The following is a 24244-nucleotide window of genomic DNA, read 5'->3' on the forward strand; positions in this document are numbered from 1 at the left end:
GTAGAGGGAAAAATGAGAAAGTAAATGGTGATAAACAAAGATCTGAATTGTGGTGGTGAACAAAAATACAGTATAAACTGTAATAGAATTATGCACTTGTAATGTGTACAAGTTTTATTAAACTGTCACCTCAATACATTAAAAAAAAAAACGGTTAAAGACTTTCTTCAGCTGCTTTTAATGTGTTGTTAATTCTAAATATATGATTTTAAAAATATACATCATTTATTTTCTAATTAGTACATCTTATGGTATTGTTAGATATTTTCTGATGAAAGTTTTAAGCTTGTATCTTATCTTCTCATACATAGTAAGCATAGCTACTTAGTCTGTGTCAATAATGACTAAGTCCTGCTGTCTATTGTTCTTATTTATTCTTTTTTTCATGATGTGTTTTATGATTTCCCCTTTATATTCTTAGTTATTTATATTGTGTCCAGATCAAAGTTTTTTTTATGAAAATAGATTTAGGTGTTGGGTGATATTATCATTATTCAGAAAAAAATTTAATTTTCTTTAGCCAGAAACCTGGATGAACTGAAATCTAAAGTCATAAATCATTTCAAAACTGACATTTTCTGAACCATCTGGATGGTGTAAATCTGAGCTCTTGTTCATAAAAGAGCTTAATGACTTCTTCCTTAACATTGTTGTTACGATGCAAACACCTGTGATTTGTAATAAAAGCAGTACATATTTACTAAGGCTGACCCCAGTTGGAGGGCCCTGGTCTTTACTTTTGCCTTAATGCTAGGGCAAAAAATAAAATTTCAATATTTTATGATCAATTCTGCTTTATTCAGTGCCTCTATGGCAAAAGTTAACCTTCACTTTTCTCAACCACCATATTACTATGAAGACCTTTTTTTTTTCTGGTAGTGATTTAATATCTGCAAAATATCTAGTGTTTTAAGTACATTTAAAAATAATATTATCCTTTTTTTCTGATATAACTCCAGTTAGTGGATTTTCTGATTGCATAATAATACATTAGAAACTGGAATACAATTATCTCCTCCATTTTTATATCAATTACTCTGAAAAAATAGATATTATTCTAGTTAACTAAGTCATTTTTCTTTATGGTATTTTCAGCTAGTAAACTTTATTACTCTTTTATTTTTTAATTAATTTTAATAAAATTTTATTTTTCAATTACAGTTGATATATACAATATTATATCAGTTTCAGGTGTACAACAGAGTTATAAAATTTTTTAAGTGAGTGGAGCAGAGATAGTGAGAAAGACTTGCATGTGTGCCCCAACTGGGATCCACGAGGCAACTCCTGTCTGGGGCCAATACTGAAATCAACCAAGCTACCTTTAGCACCCGGACTGAAACTCAAACCAATTGAGACCCTGGCTGTGGGAGGGAAAGAGGGAGATAAGGGGGAGAGGGAGTTGGAGGGAAGAAAATGGTTGCTTCTCTTGTGTACCCCAATTGGAAAGGAAACCCAGAATGTCCATATGCTTGGCCAACTATCTAATGAGCCAGCCAGCCAGGGCTGATAAAACATTTATATACCTTACAAACTTATCACCTCAATCTTCACTGGTTAGTAATAATATAATAACAAGCTATAAAAATTGATTATTTTTTATTGCTTATAGAGCCAGGTAGATACTCAAATAACATTATTGTTTTAAAACAATATGAAAATGAAAGTCTAAGAGCAGGAAAAAACATTTTGCCAATAGTAAAACTGAAGTAAATTATATGAGGTGGAAAATATATTCTCCCTGGTACCTCTAATAGATAAATGAAATCACATATAAACTTATTTTCAAATAAATTTATTAAATGAGTTATTTAATAAATGTTTATATGCATGTTTGACCTCCACAACAGTCAAATGATGGAAAGATGAGTAACTATATATATATTTTTTTATAAATTGATCCACCTAAATTTAAGAGCTAGAAGCAAAAGAGTTGTTTCCACTGTCATTTGATATAGGAATAATGTTTGAGTAATATTTACTCAGATTAGTAACTAAACCAAGAAAGGCACAGGGGAGATGAGGTACACCACACTAGTAGTCATAACTTTGGGTACCTCTCTTTGGTATATCTTCTTACTTGAATATTTAATTCTGGGGTCACATTTTCAGATAGTAAAATGACACTAATTGGGAAACAGATACAAGTCAATAAATTCTTTATAAAGAAATATTTCCATAGTATGTTTGGTTGGATGTGGAAGACATAATTTATGCCATGTGGAATTGAATAAATAAACATGATAAGTGCTGATAGAAACATGATTTCTTATGAGTGGTTCACATATACTTTTTGAAAGTAAAGCTGGGTAACTTACTTTTTTGATTTATTAATTTAATTCTATGAGTCCATTAAGATATAAAAAATACACATAATACATATGATATAAGAATTTTTGGCAATAATTATATTCTATTTCCTTGCAGATAGTCTACATGGGCTGGTGTGAAACAAGGGAACAGGACCCCCTTCAAGATTGTGTGTACATTCCAATATTTCTAGCCCTAAGAGGCGCATGTCTTTACAAGTTTCTGGCACCTCCAGTAAGTGTTTTTGTCCAAAAATTTTTTTGTATCCTTATCACATCAGAGTGACATCAAATTTTTAAAAAGTTTTTTTATTAATTTTAATGGGGTGACATTAATAAATCAGGGTACATATATACAAAGAAAACATCAACTTAATAACAAATAGCAATATATTTTGAAATTAAGATAAAAAAATTGAAAATAGTCCATGTGTTTTTCAATATAGTTTACTAAATATATATGTTCTGGCACTAAAGATTATTTTATAACCCTTGAAAAATCTAGAAGTTCCTTCTGTTTAGGCATTTCCGACAATCAAGGTATGTTTATGTGGCACAGGTTTCTCTATATCAGATAAATCATATTTTTGATATCTAATATGCTAGTCATTGGGATTTGTATTAAATATGTATGGGTATTTATTGCACCTAACACATGCCTTTAGAAACATTTACCTTACACAATAGTAGATTCTCAGTAAATCGTTATTGAATAAAATATTAAATGCCAGACCACTTACTTATATGTTTAATAATGGATAGGGTCTTGAAATTGTCAAGACTTATTTATTGTTATTTTGAATGTCTATGTCTATACGAAGTTCAAAACACCAGGTAGGCAAGAAAAAATCCATTAATATTAATATCTTTTACTATTATATATTACTATTTTGAAAAATTTCTTATGATTAAACAAATATATGGCTCAAACTTCATTTAGTGAAACGTCATTATAATATTTGGAGTCTTCATAATTTTGTAAAATATTCACATATTGGAATTACTTTTACTATAAATTATGTATTTTGTAAAATTAAAGCTAGTGTTGCTACCTACCTAGTATTCTTTTTGTAGGTAACTAGTGGTAAAATAATATATATGTGTGTGTGAAATATAAATACTTTATATGTAAAAAATATTTATATGTAAAAATACACACATTATTTGAAACAAGTAAAGACATTGTACAAATGGAAACTGTTGCATGTAACATGAAATATTTACTGAAAAAGGAAGAGAAATGGTAATAAAGCTTAGAAGAGAGAAAACCACGACATTTTACATGGACCTCTATGAGAGTAACTTCACAACTGAGAAACTATATTGTACATATGTGACAGTTTCTATTATGCAGAATAATATATAAATAACATAAAAATGGGGGCAAGCATTATTTTTCTAACATAGATGTCATATTAGTTTCTCATCTTTTAAAGGTTACAACATGGGACTGGACCCGAGCAGAAAAAACATTTTCAGTTTATGAGATAATGTGCAAGATTCTCAAGGTATGATCAAAAGTAGTGAAAATTTTAATGGTCTTTTCTCAGAAAACAGTGATTCTGGGCTCATAAGTAACTTCTAAAAATAAATAATGCATGTATATAAAAGAAAATACAAGATAAAGATAAAGATAATATAAATATATACATATATAATACAGAAAAGTGTTGTAAGCACTCTCATATTATTTTAAATAATTTTTAAATTATTATTAAGCAAGAGGCAGGGAGGCAGAGAGAGAGACTCCCTCATACACCCTAACCAGGATCCACCTGGCAAGTCTTCTATGGAATGATGCTCTGCCTATCTGGGGCTGTTGTTCTGTTGCTCAGCAACCAAGCTATTTTAGTGTTTGAGTTGAGGCCATGGTGCCACCCTCAGTGCCTGGGGCCAACTTGCTGAAATAATCCATGGATGTGGTGGGGGGGAGGAAGAGGTGGAAAAACAGGTGGTCGCTTCTCCTCTGTGCCTTAACTGGGAATCAAACACAACATTCCCACATGCCAGGCCAACACTGTACTGCTGAGCCAAATGGCCAGGGAAGCTTAAATAATAAGAAGATTCTGAAATCCCTCAGTCAGAAAAGAAAACAAGAAGCTTGGCAGATACCCACTGAGAAAAAGTGAAAGTTTAATTAAAAATAACCTGAATTTTGTCATCTCCTGTAGCCATGTATTTCTAACATATTTGCACAGAAAAGTAAAATAAAGGACAAAATAAAAAAAATAAGACTATATCAAACTAAAAAGCTTTTGCATAGCAAAAATTACCAGTAACAAAATAAAAAGACAACCCACTCTATGGGAAAACATATTCACTGATATGTCTGATAAGGGATTAATAACCAAAATTTATAAAGAACTTCTAAAACTCAACACTGGAAACATAAAAAATCCAATTTAAAAATGGGCAAGGAACCCACAAATAGACACTTCTCCATAAAAGACATACAGATGGCCAATAGGCTTATGAAAAAATGCTCAATGTCACTAATCACCAGAGAAATTAAAATTTAAACCACATTGAGATATCACCTCACACATACCAGAATGGCTTTTATTATCAAATCAACACACAAGTGTTGGTAAGGACAGGGAGAAAAGGGAACCCCCTGCACTGCTGGTGGGAATGCAGACTCATACAGCCACTGTGGAAAATAGTATGGTAGTTTCTTCAAAAAATGGACTGCCTTATGACCCAGCTATCCCACTTCTACGAATATATGTATATCTTAAGAAGCCCAAAACACTAATAAAAAAAAAAGATGTGCACCCCATGTTTATTGCAGCATTATTTACAATAGCCAAGATCTGGAAAAACCCAAGTGTTCACCAGTGGATGAGTGAATAAAAAAGCTGTAGTACACATATATTGTAATATAATGAAATACTACATGGCTTTGAAAAAGAAGAAAATCTTACCTTTTTTTTTGTGACTGCATGCATGGATCTGGATACTACTATTCTAAGAGAAATAAGCCAGGCAGAAAGACAAATGTCATATGCTCTCACTTATATTTAAAATCTAACAAATATAATAAACTAAAAAATAAAATAAAAACAGAGGCAGAGTCACAGGGAACAGATGGATAGCTGTCAGAGGGAAGATGAAAGAGGGGACAGAATCAAAGAAGGTAAAAGGATTAGCTAAACTATATATACATAACACAGGTACAGCGAACAAGGTAGCAATAACCAGAGGGAAAGAGGTGCAGAAGTTTGAAAAGGGAGGTAAAGGGGGTGAAATAAGGCTGGAAAGAGACTTTGTATGGGATTCGGGGGTCATAATGTGGTGGTATAGAAGGTATTATATTGAGTGGACACTTAAAACCATGTCAACACAGTAAATTAAAAATAAAAAATTTAGAAATAGTCTAAATTTTAACCTCAATTAATAGCATAGTTCTTTGTTGAGTAAACTACAGAAGAAAATGATTGGATAAGACTTGGATCTTAAAAATATAGAAAATATAAAGTACACAAAGAAAGATATTTTTTAATTATTAAGGTTATTACTCTAAGTACAGAAAACAATATACAGTTGTTTTTAATTAATTACATTTCTGTGCTGTACACAAAATTGTTGCAATAGAAAATCATCAAAATGTTTTCTATAGCTGCTTTTCATAAATAAAGTGGGAATACAGTGTAAAACCTAAATAATAATCTACATTCAGTTTCTACTCTATGGTCTATGGAAGTACTAGACATTGATAATTACTCCTTGTTCAGGTTGACCTTGTTTGTGTAATCAAGGAGAACTAAGTTTTCTATATTTTACAGGATATATTTACATAAGTTAGTGAATTTTGAAGATAAATATATTTTTAGATATTAGATAAAATATAAATGCATTCTTATTATATGTAAGCAAGAAAACTTTCTTACCATTACTAAGTATTGTACAACATTGATGTTTTATATTCCATGAATTTTACACTTGCCATACATAATTATGCATTAGAAATTTTCTTTCCCAAATGAGCATTTATATAGCACAAGAACAAAGGAGTGGACATAAGACTCAGTGCCAAATGGATTATTCTTCTGCATCCAGATCAGTAGTTGGAAGATCATTGGTTTGACAGGAAGCCTGGTCTCAAATAATTGGGTCTGGTTAGGAAATCTCAAAGTGAGCTTCTAATAAGCAGCCATCTACTAGTGTGATGTAGAAGTAAGCAAATACATTTTAAGAAAAACCACACTTCTTTTTCAATTGTTAAGAACCTGCTTTTCAAAATAATACTATAAGTATTAAGTTTAAGTTCTTGATAAAATATTCATAGTGATCAATGTAGTAACAGCAGTATTTTTCTAAATTCTATTTCAGAGAAAATAATAAATATCATACCTGGCTAGGCTAAATCAGGAAGGCTTCCAGGTGTTTGTTTGTGGGAGATGAGAAAAGGGGAGAGTAAATATGTTATGGGGAATAAAAAATGGTAACCTGATTACTCACTGTCAGAAATAAAATATGCAAATATGAGAGGAAAGGAGAATAGAACTACCCTGTATTACTGGATTAGAATTAGAAATATTAGTATGCAATTAGTTTTCTATGTATATATTATATGTAATATATAAGGTCTACCAGAAAGTTCTGTCCATTTTGGAATAAAACAAAATACAAATTTTTCTTACCGTCAATAAACTTTATTAATTAATATAATTGCCATTATTATTAATGATTTCTTGCCAGAGTGAGGGCAATTTGCATATCCCATTTTTGAAAAATGTTTTATTTTTTGATGTGAAAAATTGAACCAGTGCTTGTTTGATATCTTCTTCATTTTTGAATTTTTTGCCCTTCAAAATATTTTGTAAGGACAAAAACAAGTGATAGTCAGAGGGTGCTAATACTGGGGAATATGGTGGATGCGACAGATATGCTTCTGTAGCATTTCTTCCTTGTTGAAATTCATAAATATTACAGTGGCGTAAATGAACTTTATCAGTAGCCATGGGTATACTATTGCTTCACACAGAAGACTAACGTGAATCAACTTTTAGTTAATTTGCTACATCAGTATATATACATTAAGTGATAAAAATAGAGAGGCACACATGCGCCAAATAAACGTGTGCTTATGTGTCAAAACTTGTTGTGATAGAAATGGACAGAACTTTCCGGTAGACCTTATATATAGTTGGCTATAGAAATAATGTTGATGTGTTTGCAATTATTTATACAAAGTGCATGTATATACATATATGTGCACATTTACATAGGCTGCTCTCTAAGAATATTTGGGATAACAGTGTACTTAATAAGAAGGAGCACACCCAACACTCAGCTGTAACTTTTTTAATACCATTCTTCACTACAAAAGGCTAAAATTAATAGAAAAATTGTTGATGGTTTTGATGTATCACACAAAGTAAAAAATAGGGTTAAATCATTATATTGTCCCAGAAAATAAAGAAGTCTCAAGAAACAACACAAACCTGTCAAAAGACATAGAAGCAATCTTCAAAAACATCCATGGGCAAATCTGGCACAAACTGATCTTCAAAATATTTTTTTAATGATAGTAATGGATTATAATACAGGGAATAAAATAGAAAAATATAAATCAATCTTAATAAAAGTTAATAAATACATGAAAATATTAAGGAGCAGTACATTCATATAGCTTCAAAATACCTCTCTATAAAATACTTATTATATTAAAAATTAAAATGATGTCAGAGTAATGGTGGTGTGAGGCATACCTCTGATCTCTCCCTTTTGAAATTTTAACAAACTGAACAGCTATAATGCAGTGAAGAAACCCCAGCTGGAGTCACAGGCTTGCCTGATGAATTAGTGTATTAAAGGGACTAAAGGTGGGAAGGATTGAGAAGAGAGAAAGAAGATAAGATGAACTTCCGGTTGTCTCTAGAGAAGAGAGAGGCCCAGACTGTCCGGGTTGTTAATAGCTGGGGTTCCTAAGAAAAAAGAAACTTAGCCCTGGCCGGTTGGCTCAGTGGTAGAGCATTGGCTTGGCGTGCAGAAGTCCCGGGTTCGATTCCCGGCCAGGGCACACAGGAGAAACGTCCATCTGCTTCTCCACCCCTCCCCCTCTCCTTCCTCTCTGTCTCTCTCTTCCCCTCCCGCAGCCAAGGCTCCATTTCAGCAAAGATGGCCTCGGCGCTGGGGATGGCTCCTTGGCCTCTGCCCCAGGCGCTAGAGTGGGTCTAGTCAGAGCGACACCCCGGAGGGGCAGAGCATCACCCCCTAGTGGGCATGCCGGGTGGATCCCGGTCGGGCGCATGCAGGAGTCTGTTTGACTATCTCTCCCCATTTCCAGCTTCAGAAAAATACAAAAAAGAAAAAAAGAAAAAGAAAAAAGAAACTTAGACTGACTGGTTTGTTTTTTTCTTTTTCTTCTGGGGCTCTGGAGAGAAGGGAAGATTGGTCTGTCTGGATTTTGTCTGCAGGGGCTATGGAGAGGAGAGAAGTTTGGAGTGACAGGGCCTCCTTCTGGCGGGAGGAGTGGTAAAACTGAGGGGCAGAGGGAGAGATACTAAACCGAAGGGGCAGCAAAACAGAAGTCATAGCCAGTATTTCCACAGTCTGCCTTCAGACAGCACTTGACGCAGACACAGAGAAAGCCCTCCAGCTTCCCAGAATCTACATCCCTCACCTCATGGGTAAGAAAAGTGGCGGAGACAGATCCCACAGACAGTGGTGGGATTCAGCTGGTTCACACCAATTTGGTAGAACTGATACCTAATTTTTTTTATTAGTTCAGAAAACTGATTGTTAAAGTGGCACTTGTAATCAGGGTTCTTTCTAAGGTGGGCTCCTGGGCAGCTGCTCAATGTGGATATTCCAATTACTCTTTTTTAATGTTCATCTGCACAACAGCATATTCTAACCACCCATAGTAATGTTCATTCTGTCCATAGGTGAAAATTTTTTACAGACCCATGCTTATAATATTCATTTATTCACTCCATAAATCTCATTATATCTTCATTGAAATAGTACATGTTAAATCCCTCACATTTCTTAATTCAGTAAACAAACACATACTGTAAAGAAAAAAAGAGCCAGACAAATAGGGGATGACAAGCTGTCATTTGTTTCAGCTTTGTGATATGCCCAAAATTCCTCTGAGCCATTATGGGTATTATTTATTTTTTCATTAACATTTTAAAACTTTTTCTTATAACATAATCTAGTTTTGTGTACCTCTTTTATTGTTCTTATTTAAGTATTAAATGCATAAAATATTAACCTTTTAGTATATCTTTTTTTATACTTAAAATGCTCATCAGGGTAGAGAACCAGTTGTTAAATTATTTGAATCCCACCACTGCCCACAGCTAACTCTCCAGAGTCACTCTATCCCCTGAATAATAGAGGCCCTCCATGTCTGGTTTCCTGGTCTATTGAGATGCAGAAAAGAGCATCCAGAGGCCTGAGATTACCATTGTGAAAGCCATAAAACCTACACAACGTACCCAACTCACCAATGTAACTGCAGCACCACCTACATCATTGTGACAGCAACATCCCAGTGGAGATCAGGTCAAGAATTTCAGAGCTAAGACTTTGTAATACAACACCATCAAGTAGAAAAAAAACAAAAAATTTCTCAAAACTTATAACCTTTTTCTCTTTTTATTCTTTTTTCTTTTTCTTCTTTTAAATTTCATTGTAAATGAATTTGATATTTTTATTCTTACCTTTTGTGGGTGTTTTCTTTGCGGTTTTTTTCTTCTTTTTTACTGGTCATTATGTTTAAATTTGTTATATTTTTTCATTGCATATTTATCTTTATTTTTTATTTTTTTAATATTTTTGTTAGAGTTTATTTTTAATATTTTATTTATTGATTTTTTAGAGAGAGAGGAGTGAGAGAGACAGAGAGAGAGAGAAGGGGGAGGAGCAGGAAGCATCAACTCCCATATGTGCCTTGACCAGGCAAGCCCAAGGTTTCGAACCGGCGACCTCAGTGTCCAGGTCTATGCTTTATCCCACTGTGCCACCACAGGTCAGGCCTTGTTAGAGTTCTTAACAATACCACTATCAAATGCCAACATGGAAGAAATCAAATATCATGGCTACACAAGAAAGCGACATAGTTCATAAAGAAAATAAAAAATCTCTAGAAAGCAAGCTCAATCACATGGAAACCTTGGAGTAAAGCAATAGTGAATGCAAAATTAAAGTTCTAAAAATACTCAATGAGATATGAAAAAATACTAATAGGCAATTTAATTAGTTCAAAAAACAAATAAGTGAACTAAATGAATACTTTACCAAAGAAATTGAAACTTTAAAAACAAAGTCAATAGAGATGAAGAACACAATACATGGATTGAAAATTAAAACAGCAAGTTTAGCTAATAGAACTGGACAAATAGAAGAATCAGTAACATCAAAGACAGTCAACAGGACATGATACAGAAAGAAGAAGAGAGAAACTCAGAAATTTAAATAATAATAAGGGAGATCTGCAAGATTTGTCTGACTTCATCAGAAAGAGCAATATAAGAATAATGGTTATAAAGATAAACAAAAGTAGGAGGAAGGAATGGAGAGCCTATTCAAACAAATAATTGATGAGAACTTCCCAAGTCTATAGGAAGAGTTAGATCTTTTAATTCAAGAAGCCAACAGAAGTCCAAGTTATCTCAAACTAAACATAACTTCTCCAAGGCATTTTGTAATAATATTGTAAAAAAATCAATGACAAAGAAAGAATCTTTATGGCAGCTAGAAAAAAAGAACATGGCATATAAAGAAAGACCCATTAGGTAATCATTGGACTTCTTAGCAAAAATTCTAAAACCCAGAAGAGAGTGGATCCAAATATTCAATGTACTGAAAGAGAGGAGTTACCCATTGAATACTATTATCATCAAAGTTATCCTTCAAATATGAAGGAGAAATAAAAACTTTTTGCAAACATAGAGAAGCTGAGAGAATTTATCACCAAAAAACCCACACTCCAGGAATTCCTCAAGGGGGTTATTCAGCCAGATACAAAGAACAAAACAAAACAAATTTACCAATAAAAGTTCCAGCAAGGTTACAATAAAGGAAGGGATAATCTGTGACACCAATAACATAAAAGGGAGAGGATAAAAATTTATAGTAACAAAAGAGGATGAAGTGTAAAAACACTCATAAGACAAAGGACTCGTGTATATATGAAAATTTTTCTCTTAATAACCTAATGGTAACTATATATAAAAAAGCCACTACTGAAACATGTAAGTTTAAAAAAAGAAGAAATAGGGGGAAAAGTATGGAAAACCACCAATCAAAAACAACTGACAGAAATACAAGAAAACCAAAGAAGACACAGAGCTATCAGAAAACAAAACATTCCAATCATCAATAATTACTCTAAGTATAAATGGACTGACCTCACCAACAAAGAGGCACAGAGTAGCAGGTTAGATCCAAAAGAAAAATCCAACTGCATGCTGCCTTCAAGAGACACATATAAGATGCAAGGACAAAAGTAGACTCAAATTGAAGGGTTGGGAAAAGATTCTCCAAGAAAATAATACCCAAAGAAAAGCAGGTGTACCTATACTAATATCTCACAATGCTGGCATTAAGAAAACAAAAGTAAAAAGAAACAAAGATGGACATTTCATAATTATAAAGGAGACATTGTGTCAATAGACAGAACACTTCTTAATATATTGTACCAAATCAAGAAACAGCAAAAAATAAATAAATAAATATATATATATGTATATGACATCTACTAAATGATCGAAAAATAAAAACAAACTAAAACACAATTATACTCAGAAATCTCAACACACCATTGATGGCTTTAGATAAATTATATATATATATGTTGGGTCCCAAACCTAAGCTCAACAAATTCAGGAAGATTGAAATTATACCAATTTTCTGACCATAGGACTTTGAAATTAAATTCAACTGCAAGCCCTGGCCTGTTGACTCAGTGGTAGAGCATTGGCCTGGTGTGCTGAAGTCCTGGGTTTGATTCCCAGCCAGGGCACACAGGAAAAGTGCCCATCTGCTTCTCCACCTTTCCCCCTCTCCTTTCTATCTCTCTCTTCCCCTCCCACAGCCAAGTCTCCATTAGAGCAAAGTTGGTGCAGGTGCTGAAGATTACTCCATGGCCTCCACCTCAGGCGCTATAATGGCTCCAGTTGCAATGGAGCAATACCCCAGATGGACAGAGCATTGCCCCCTAGTGGGTTTTCCAGATCGATCCCAGTCGGGTGCATGCAGGAGTCTGTCTCTCTGCATCCCCACTTCTTGCTTCAGAAAAATACAAAATAATAGTAATAATAATAAATTTAACTGCCAAAAATGAAGTAAAAAAGTGCATAAATATGTGGAAATTAAACAACATACTTCTAAAAAATGACTAGGTCAAAGAGGAAATAAAAGTAGAGATCAAAAGATATATACAGACAAATGAGAATAACAACACAACATACCAAAATTTCTGGGATGTAGCGAAAGCAATAATAAATAGAAAATTAATATCATTACAGGCTTATATCAAGAAACAAGAACAATCCCAAGTAAACAACCTAATATCACATCTGAAAGAATTAGGAAAAGAAAGAACAAAGGCAATCCAAAGTCAGTAGAAGAAATAAAATACTATAAAGTAGAGCAGAACTAAATGAAATAGAGAACAAAAAAATATATAGAGAAAATTTTATAGAAGAAAGATCTGAGTCTTGGTTCTTGTTTTTATTAAGGGATCAATAAAATTGACAAACCCTGGCTAGATTCACTAAGGGAAAAAGAAAAATCACTCATATAAGAAAATCCAAAATTTAAGAAAAAAATTACCACAGAGATCATAGATATACAAGGGATCATACTAGAATACTATGAATACTAGAATACTAGAATCATATCCTAGATCATACTAGAATACTAGAATTGATATTTGCCATCAATTTCACAATCTGGAATAATAAATAAATTCCTAGAACTATGCAATCTTCCTAGACTGAGTCACAAATAAGTAAAAAATGTAAAGAGACGTTTTCCCAAGAACAAGAAAGAAATAGAAACAATTAGCTAAAACCTTCCCAAAGGCCTGACCTGTGGTGGCGCAGTGGATCAAGCATCAACCTGGAATGCTGAGGTTGCTGATTCAAAACCTTAGGCTTGCCCAGTCAAAGCACATATGGGAGTTGATGCTTCCTGCTCCTCCCCCTTCTCTCTCTCTATCTCTCTCTTTGTCTCTCATCTCTAAAATGAATAAATAAAAATAATTTTAAAAATAAAAAAATTAAACTTCCCCCAAAATAAAAATCCAGGACTAGCCTGACCAGGCAGTGGCACAGTGGATAGAGCATCAGATTGGTACACAGAAGACCCAGGTTTGATGCCCAGAGGTTGCTGGTTTAAGCATGGGCTCATCTGGATTGAGCATGGGCTCACCAGCTTGAGCATGGGATCACTGAATTGAGCATGGGATTATAGACATGAACCCATGGTTTCTGGCTGGAGCCCAAAATCATTGGCTTGAGCAAGGGGTCACTCGTTCTGCTGTACCAGTCAAGGTACATTTGAGAAAGCAATCAATGAACAACTAAAGTGATGCAACGAACAATGGATACTTCTCATCTCTCTCCCTTTCTATCTGTCCCTATCTGTCCTTCTCTCTGTCTCTCTCTCTCTCTCTCTGTCACAAATAAAAAAAAATGCCCAGGACCAGATGGCTACACTAGTGAATTCTACTGAACATTCAAAGAAGATTTCGTACTTAACTTCAGAAAATAGGAGAAGAAGCAATACTTTTGAACACATTCTGTGAGACCGATATAACCCTAATACCAAAACCTGACAAGAACAACACAAAAGAAAAATAAAACTACAGACCAATGTTTCTAATGAATATAAATGAACAAATCTTAAGCATAATACTAGCAAGTAGAATACAACACTACATTAAAAAAATAATATATCATGGTCAAGTGGGATTTATTCCAGGAGCACATGGATGATTGAACATACATATACATTGATGTAATGTACCACATCAGCAAAACAAAGGACAAAAAATATATAATCCTATCAATAGATGAAGAAAAAGAATTTGATAATGTACATCTATCAGTGTTTAAAATGGGTAGAGAAGGATAGCACCTCAACATAATAAAGGCTATATAAGACAAACTATAGGTTAATATCATCCTAATGATGAAAAACTGAGGGCTTTTTCACTAAAAGCAGAAACAAGACAAGGCTGTCTACTCTCTCCACTCTTATTCAACATAGTTCTGGAAGTCTTAGCAAGAGCAGTCAGACAAGAGAAATAAATAAAAATCATTTATATTGAGAAAAAAAGTAATGGTATCACTTTTTGCAGATGAGATAATCCTGAGATATAGAAAACCCAAAAGACTCCACTGAAGAACTATTAAAAACAATAAACTAATATCAAGTCACAAGATACAAAATCAATATACAAAAGTCTATAGCTTTTCTCTTTGCCCAAAATTAAACTTCAAAAAGTGAACTAAAAAAAATCCTTTTCAATCACAACAAACAAAAATGCAATAAACTTAAGAAAGGATGTGATTGACCTATATACTGAAGCAATATTGAAAATATGATACAAAGCATTATTGAAAGAAATTGAAAAAGACACAATGAAATGGAAAAAATATTCCATGTTCATGGAGTGGAATGGAAGAATCAATATAGTTAAAATAGCCATTTAATCAAAGCAATATACAAATTTAATGCAATCCCCATCAAAATCATAATTGCATTTTTAAAGAAATAGAACAAAAAATCAACAGGTTTGTATGGAACCATAAAAAAACCCCAACTAGCCAAAGCAATTCTGAGAAAAATTAATGAAGCTGGATATATCATACTACCCAACTTTGGATATCTCATAATACCCAAATTTGAAGTTCAACTTTGGATATATCATACTACCCAAAATTAATAAAGTTGGATATATCATACTACCCAAATTTTACTAAAAGCCATGAAAATCTAAACACTATGGTACTGGCAGAAAAGCAAATATGGAGCAGAATTGAAAGCCCAGAAATTAAAACCACATATATATGGACAAATAATCTTTGACAAAGAAGCCAAAACCCCACAATGGAGAAATGAAAGCCTCTTCAATAAATAGTACTGGGATAATTGGAAAGCCACATGCAAAGGAATAAAACTTGACTATAGTTTGTCTCCCTGAACAAAATTAATTCAAAATGGATCAACTAACTACCTAAACATAAGATCTGAAACAATAAATTACATAGAAGAAAATATAGGTACTAAGCTCATGGACCTTGATCACAGAGAACAATTTATGAATTTGACCCCAAAGGCAAGGGAAGTAAAGGCAAAAATAAATGAATGGAACTATATCAAACTAAAAGACTTCTGCACAGCAAAAACCAAACAAACAAAAACTGACGACAACACAGATGGACAGCCAACTAAATGGGACATGATATACACAATAACAGCTCTGATAAGAGGTTAATTCCCAAAATTTTATAAAGAACTCACAAAGCTCAGCAACAAATCAATAAGCAAACCATTCTAGCAAATCATCCAATTAAAAAATGGGTAGAAGACCTGAACAGACACTTCTCCCAAGAAGACATACAATGACCAATAGATATATGAAAACATGCTCATCTTCACTAGATATAAGAGAAATGCGAATCAAAACTACAATGAGATACCACCTCACACCTATTGACGTTGTATATTTAATAGAATTTAGTCGATTGAGCACATTGCTCAATATCTCACTTTACAAAGTAGAAAAATTGAACATCAGAGATTCTGCCTAGCAACTATTCAATTTTTGTGTGGAGAAATATGTAAGGATCTGACTTTCTGGATCATGCTGTTCTCTGTCCTTACTAACATTTTTAAAGTGTGGTATTTTTCGGTCTGTTATCTATATGTCAAGTCATTTATACTGTTAGAAATGGATTCTAGAATGGGTAAAGTTTTATGATTTTTAAGCTATACATGAACTTGATATATTAAATTTAACATATGCATTTATATTTTATTATTTTTTTCTTATCACAATAGCAATTTTAAAATTATGTCACAGCTATAAGGAGGAAAAACATTCTTTGGCTAGCTCTGAAATATTTTCACTCAACACATACTTCTAAATAACAAAATTAGGAGCATTTAATTTTCCTTCTGAGATTGCATTCATCAACTGTTGGAACTTCTCAAAATTTACCTTTTTCCAAATTATAGGGTTTTAATTTATTGTGGCCAACAAAGAGTAATTAAGAGAAATGATGCACTTTTGTGAAATGTTTTCTTTCCAAAGTTATAGATATAGATATGCACACATGTGTGTGTATGTTTGTTTTGTCATTTTGTGCTTTGGATATATTGATTATGAAGTTTTAGAAATAATAGCTAACTTTTATATATATATTTTATTATAACATAAAATAGATTATGGTTACTTTTGTTTTAATAGATTTTACTACTTTTCTTTAATTTCCTTAAATTGTGTTCATACTTTAGCCATTTATTATATACTAAGTACTATAATTTTGTTGTTATATGCCATAGTATCATGATTACCAGATTAGTTGGTTGAGAAAAAAGACAATGATATGTTAACAGTATGAATTATAATCAGGGTGTTTGACTTCTGGCCTCAATTTAGCTCCATTAATTCTGAGCAATATATTATTGAAAAACTACTTATTTTTATTTTATATTCTTGTCATTATACCTTATTGTATGGTATGAATAAGTACATTATAGTATGAATAAGTATATATATTAAGATAGAATGCTTGACCCAACATGTGTAAGTCCCCAGTTCAATTCCAGGTCAGGGCACACAGAAGAGGCGACCATCTTCTTCTCCTCCCCACTTCCACTTCTCTCTTTCTCCTTCTCTCGTCTCCTCCTGAAGCCATGGCTTAATTGGTCTGAGTGTATCTGCCCAGGTACTGAGGATAGCTTCCTGGAATCTCTGCCTCAGGCACTAAAAATAGCTCAGTCACCAACATCAGCCCCAGATGGGCAAAGCATCAGCCCAAATGGGGGTTGCCAGGTCGATCCTAATCAGGGAGCATGCAGGAGTCTGTCTCTCTGTCTCCCCTCCTCTCACTTAAATAATAAAAAAAGAAAGAAAAAAGAAAGAAATCTTAATAGACATTGAAAAAATGTTAGTGATTTCTGTCTCTAAATTTTTTCTGAAATGTCTATCCTGAAATGGTATCAGTAACGTCTTTTCTCAATGTAGTTTTTATGCTCATTTTCTGAATGTCATGACTTTCTGACAAAAGTGAAGACCTAAATATATATTTACTTTATTCTGAATAAGTATTTATATTAGATATCCTTTGCATCCTTGGCATCTAGAGACAAGCTAACCTACCACATGGATGTACCAGGATTGTGTAAACAGTCCCCTGACTGCTGGACAAAAAGATTTTGAATTGATATAATACAATCAATAGTCCCTGGCCAATTAGCTCAGTGAATACAATGTCAGCCTGGTGTATGGAGGTCCTGGATTCAATTCCCAGTCAGGACATGCAAGAGAAGCAACCATATGTTTCTCTTCCCCTCCCTCTCTACCTTCTCTCTCTCTTCCCTTTCCACTGCCACTGGCTTGAGTGGTATAAGTGTTGCCAGGGCACTGAGGATAGCTTGGTTGGACAGAGCATTGATCCCAAACAGGGGCTGCCAAGTGGATTTCAGTCAGGGCATATGTGGAAGTCTGTCTCACTATCTCCATTCCTCTCACTTAAAAATAAAAAGTATTTATATGAGATATCATTTCCATCCTTGGAATCAGAGGACAGTCTTTTGAGCAACTGTTGGAAATTAAGAGAATAAGGTCAGTTCTTAGTGTTGACCTAGAATTTTACTATTTTTGTAACTATTGAAGATTACTTTTTCTTTTTATTTAAGATTACTTTTTCTGAATGTGGTATCAGTTCCATTATAAACACATATTATATAGAAAGAGAGCCCAGGTGTATCCCAGATATCAGTGATATGACTGTAATTCACTGACAGATATTTCTCAACCACCATATCTGTGAAAGTCATATACAGATGCCTCTATCTAGCCATTGAGGAGCCTAGGTGGCATAGATTTCCTGAAGTTTTTGTTGCACAGTTAGCCTCAGAGTTGTGAAAATAACCTTGGTCAGCGGACTTCCAGTGTGCTGCTTTTTCTCTACGTCATTTAATTAGGAGAATTATTTTAAGGCTAGTAATTGACTGAATCATTTGTAATTCCTACAACTCACTGCTCCACCTGTTTAATCTGTATAACAGTGGGGAGATAAGGGCATGCATTCAGTGCATTATTTTTGTTGGACTGTAAAGTGTTGTCCTTATTAGGTATCAGTTTTCAGGTTCTCTTTCTGATTGGAGAGGATCTAAGTTAGCACACACTAAAATGTGTGAGACAAAGCACTACAAACCAGGCACAGTTAGAGAACAGCAGTATCTGTTCACCACTTCTGCCAACTGGCCTCCCAGCCCCATTCTCTCTGTCTTCCTTTCCTTATCAGCCCCCAACTTGGCCTATGACCCTCAAGTGTAGCAACTTGGTGACAAGAAAGCAGTGGATTGCAACATAGAAGTGATACTGAAGTGAGACCAAACCAGGTGTGAGTTCAACTCAGCCCACCTTCGTCTCATCAACATAAATAAATTGCAGATGGACAGACTTCCTATCTGCATTAACTTTCTGTCAGAATGACCCTAAAGACAAATATTGCAAATCCAATAAAATTAAACAAATATTTAATCTTCATTTTGCTTGGTTTGTTTCATTTCCTACATTTCTGTTTGGAGAAATGCTTTCAAATCAAGACAGGCCCACCTAAACAAACAAACAAAAAATGGCATAGAAAATATTAATTGATCTGATCATTTGAAAGCTAATATAATAAATCCTATTAAAAGATCAGTTAGACATTAACTAAGAGATTCATCAAATTTGATTGCATAAATGAAATTTATTTTAGATAAAATAATACCTATATATTTTGTATTTATATATAATCAAAATTATAGATGTAGAAACATAAACTGATACAATGGATACTATAAGGCATATAGTTTTTTATATTTCAGGGATGGAAAAAATTACATACAAAAGGAAAAACGGATTAGTTTTTATTATTTTTATAATGTATATTTTCCAACAACACTATTTATATTAAAATATTTTATTAGTATATATGTATCATGCAACATTTTATACAGTTTTAAATTATACATTATTATATATACTAAACACAAATTACAATAATGTTGTTTCTTTTTGTGGCAGAGACAGAGAGAGCCAGAGAGAGGGACAGATAGGGACAAACAGGAAGGGAGAGAGATGAGAAACATCAACTCTTTGTTGCGGCTCCTTAGTTGTTCATTGATTGATTTCTCATATGTGCCTTGACTGGGGGGGGGGCAGTTACAGCAGACCGAGTGACCCCTTGCTTGAGCCAGTGACCTTGGGCTCAAGCTAGCGAGCCTTGCTCAAACCAGATGAGCCCGTGCTTAGGCTAGCGACCTCGGGGTCTTGATCTTGGGTCCTTCACATCCCAGTCCAACGCTCTATCCACTGTGCTATCACCTGGTCAGGCAATATAATGTTATTTTTTATGTGTGAGAGAATTTTGTTTTTGATATGTGTTATGATGGTTTTACTATTATTTAGAAAAATGAGAGAGGAATACCAAATGTTCTTCAAAGTGTTTCAGTAATGCAAAGAGTCCCTTATGAAAACTCACTACTTATATTTTTCCCTATCAATTGCCAATTGTATTGCTTGAAATGCCACATATATACACCAATAATTATAAATTCATTCAGAGCTCTTCCTTGCATTCCAGCCTCTTTGTGGATCTAACAGACTTCTTAAACTTGACATGTCCTCCCAGAACTCCAAATGCTCACTTCAGTTAATGTCCATCATAACTTTCCAATTGCTCTCTTCCAATATCTTGGGGTAAAACTGGAGTCTCTTTTTCTGTCATGCTTATCTGTTGTATCTGCAAAATTATACCACTGCTATGACACTGGTCAACCTTGTGTCTCATATTATTAGTCTTATCATTTCTCTATTATTTATCTGACTAATCATTGCCCTCTACTAGCTTTCAGTTTGACTCAAAATAAAACGCAAAGTTTGCAAAACAACTACAGGACACTATAAAATCTTTACCATACCACCCCTCTCGTGCTTCCAACTGCCTTCTTGACTCTTCTGCTACTTGCCCACTAACTCACTGAAATTACATTATTATGTTTTGGCACACATCAGCCTTGGGTTCTTTAACTTGTTACCATCCTCCCCAAATATCTAAATGGTTTACTCTTTTATTTCATGCCACTCCTCAAATGTCACCCCTTTAAAAAAATACTCTATATAAGTGGTAATGACACTTGAGGTTAGCATTTCCAAAAAGTTATAACAAGCTTTATCAACACATGACATGTTATGATTAAGCAGTCTTTGTTTACTATGTAGTTTGTCTCATCCCCACTTCAAAACAAACAAATAAACAAAATAACAACCCTCTATGAGGCAAAAATGTCATTGGTTTTGCTCAAGGATATGTCTCTATATCAGAATAGTGCCTGGCATGCAGTAGGCATGCAATAATTTTTTAATTGACATTAATTGAATACCTACTATGGGCACAAGATTGGCAAAGGGTAAAAAACTTTCTGATATAGCTGTGGGTATATGCAATCTTGAACTCTGTTAGAAATACTCTACAGTTAAAATTTACTATAGTATTTGTAAAAGAAGTAACAGAAAAAAAAATAGCATTTGATGGGACTGTAATAGAACTCTGTTTTACACTGAGTTGCTTTTTGCAGAAGAATGACTCAGATGTCAGGCCAAAGATTGTAGCACTTATGTTCCTGAGTTCTAATTGAATAGTTGGGCCCATAATCTACTCTTTCATCTGACAAAATGTTTAAGATTAATTGAACACATTTTATGAGAGGTTTGCAAGCAAGAACGTACTCCCTACTATGATCTGCACCTTTTACACTTACCCAAATTATAGCACTAATACAGTGTACAAGGGTATATAAAAACAAATGTAATTTTAGGTGACATAAGTAATTCTTTTGTGTCTCATGTTGACCAGGTCTGTATGGGTCCATTTTAGCTAGATGATGGTTTTTACTATTTGAGGAATTACAAAAAAGTTAGATTGGTTACAGTGAAAATAAACTAATATAATAAAATAACTAAAACATAGCACCAATGAAGAGAGATAAAATAAATTGTTTTAAGAACAACAGTGTGGAAATTGGGCACATGCAACCTGTATAATTACGTTAACCAATGTCACTTCAATAAAATTCAAGAATTCATAAAAATATATAAATAGAAAGTTAAAAGGTATGTTTATAAATATTATTGAGGCTATAAAAAGTTACTTTATAAAAAGTTATGACTACATATTTTTAATTACATCTAAAAAAGCTTAAGAAAAAAAGTATAAACTGTGAGACATTCAGTTTTCAGAAAAGAAGATTGAAGAACATTTTTCACATAACAAGTTTTAAAGGCTGTGAATTCAAATTTTATTCTTTGGAAATATTTAAAATTATGATTATTTGAATCATTTTTTGAAGGCAAGACTGCATGACCAGCCAAAATTCCTACTGTTTATAATCCTACATATGACCACATATATAGTAACTAGTATATTTTCTTTTACCCTAGATGTAGAGTATTAGAATTAAAATTTGGAAGATGAATGTTATAAGTGTTAATTAAAACCATTAACCTCAACAGGTAATTTTGTAAGATCCAATTAATTATGAAGGATTAATTTTATTGTTTTGTATATATCTTGCTTGTTTTTTACTTTTTTGTTTCCAGTAATGCTAATTTATGTCAGTAAAGTTCTGATTTGTATTAATAAGATCTTAAGGAAAATGCTGATATGAATTAAACAAAAATAAAAACTCATTCAAGTATATTAAATAAGAAATCAGAAACACAAATTATATGCCAGGGTGAAAAAGGTTTTTTGATAATTTTATTTTGTTTATACCATCCATTTTTTAAAAAAACACTATCATACAAAAAGCATTTTTCCCTTTGATGGTGCATAGCCCTTTTTCAATGGGCTGGTTGTCTTCACTGAAACTCTTTTTTTTTCTTTTGCTTCCCTAGGTGGATAGTTAAATTGAACATGTTTTAAGCCAACCGAAGAGCTGAAAATATATTCTGTGTGGATATATATATTTTTTTGAGAGAGAGAAGCAGGGTGAGAGAGAGAGAAACATGGCGCTGCTCTTGTATATGCCTTGACTGGAGAATCCAACCAGCAACCACTGGTTCCGGAGGACACTCCAACTGACCAAGCTATCAGACCAGGGCTTAATTACTTTTTATGTACAGAGAGACAGTGAGAAAAAGGGAGAGAGAGGGGCAGGGGAAAGGAAGCATACATTTGTTGTTCCACTCAGTTGTGCACTCATTGGCTGCTCCTCGTGTGTGCCCTGACTAGGGACCAAAACCACAACTTTGTGTTTCTGGTTGAAGCTCTTAACCAACTGAGCTAATCAGTCAATGCTACTTGATAAACTTAAACAAGAAGATTGTTATGAATGATGTAACAGCTGAAAGTTGGTTGCAGTCACTGTATCCCTTGCCTAAAATAGTCACAAAACACAGACTTAGTTTTCTGTAAGATATCAGTTAATATATTTGCATCTGAGTCAGGTAAATTCTGGTGCCAAAAAAGATGCTCTTAAGGGCCCTGGCCAGTTGGCTCAGCAGTAGAGCATCAGCCCAGCATATGGAAGTCCCGGGTTCGATTCCCAGTCAGGACACACAGGAGAAGCACTCACCTGTTTCTCCACCCCGCCCCCTCTCCTTCCTCTCTCTCTCTTCCCTCCCACAGCCAAGGCTTTACTGGAGCAAAGTTGGCCCGGGCGCTGAGGATGGCTCCATGGCCTTGGCCTCAGGCCCTAGAATGACTCCAGCTGCAACAGAGCAATGCCCCAGCTGGGCAGATCATCACTTCCTGGTGGGCATGCCAGGTGCATCTTGGTCGGGTGCATGCGGGAGTCTGTCTGACTGCCTCCCTGCTTCTAACTTCAGAAAAAGAAAAAAAAAAGAAAGAAAAAGATGCTCTTAAGGAGAATTTCATCCTTTAAAATGACCACTTTGTTAGTATTATGGTGGTTTGGGAAAAATTATCCCATATCCACCTTAGTTATAATACTCACCTCTTCCCCATACAGTTCTGAACCTAAGAAATATAATTTAAAATATCTGTTCTAATGTCAATCCAAAAAAATTGTGAATGATTATTGTAAGGCCAGTAACCATGGCCATCACAGCCATTCACATGCAGGTGCAGGTTCCTATTAGATTCGGTCAGATGGTAAAGAAACTGCTGAGCCAAAAACTGGTGGGCCATTCCTTTATTCTAGCTTTGTACCAGTAGGTGAGTAAATAAACACACAGGGCACCAAAACCCACTCACACATTCTCCGATTCCACAACCTGGAGAATCTTTTCCAGGTTTTCTTAGAATCAAACACCCCTCACCAGTCTAAATCACCTCTGGATCCCATCTGCCACATGGCTTCTTACTCTCTGCAAAAACTGGCTTCTCTCTCCTTCCCCTCCATCTTGGTTTCTTTCTCTCCAGCACTCTTCCTCCCTGCTCTCACTCTGCAAAAACATGGCCTCTTTCTTCTTCCTTCTTCTTCTGAAAACCTTTTGGTACATAAACCCCTCCTCCAGCACACATTAGCATAACAATGGCCTTTCCAAGCAGGAAGGTAATTAGCAGTTTCACTGGGCAGTGGCCTTTTTTTTTTTTTTAAATTTTATTTTATTTATTAATTTTTAGAGAGGAGAGAGAGAGAGACAGAGAGGGATAGAGAGAAGAGAGAGACAGAGAGAGAGAGAAGGGGGGGAGGAGCTGGAAGCATCAACTCCCATATGTGCCTTG

At 34.1% G+C, this 24244-nt stretch overlaps 1 protein-coding gene across 4 annotated transcripts in view; it reads left to right on the forward strand.

Annotated features, from left to right (window-relative positions):
* The window catches only part of SNTG1 (syntrophin gamma 1), a 617538-nt gene that overhangs the window by 551724 nt on the left and 41570 nt on the right, over positions 1-24244 (forward strand). For all 4 annotated transcript variants that reach the window (XM_066264652.1, XM_066264655.1, XM_066264653.1 and 1 more), the window contains 2 exons: positions 2428-2544; positions 3746-3817. In XM_066264652.1, the coding sequence (XP_066120749.1) occupies positions 2428-2544; positions 3746-3817 (189 nt within the window). The remainder of the gene's footprint in view (positions 1-2427; positions 2545-3745; positions 3818-24244) is intronic.

This window comes from Saccopteryx bilineata, chromosome 3, assembly GCF_036850765.1.
Source record: "Saccopteryx bilineata isolate mSacBil1 chromosome 3, mSacBil1_pri_phased_curated, whole genome shotgun sequence".
Classification (NCBI taxonomy): Eukaryota; Metazoa; Chordata; class Mammalia; order Chiroptera; family Emballonuridae; genus Saccopteryx; species Saccopteryx bilineata.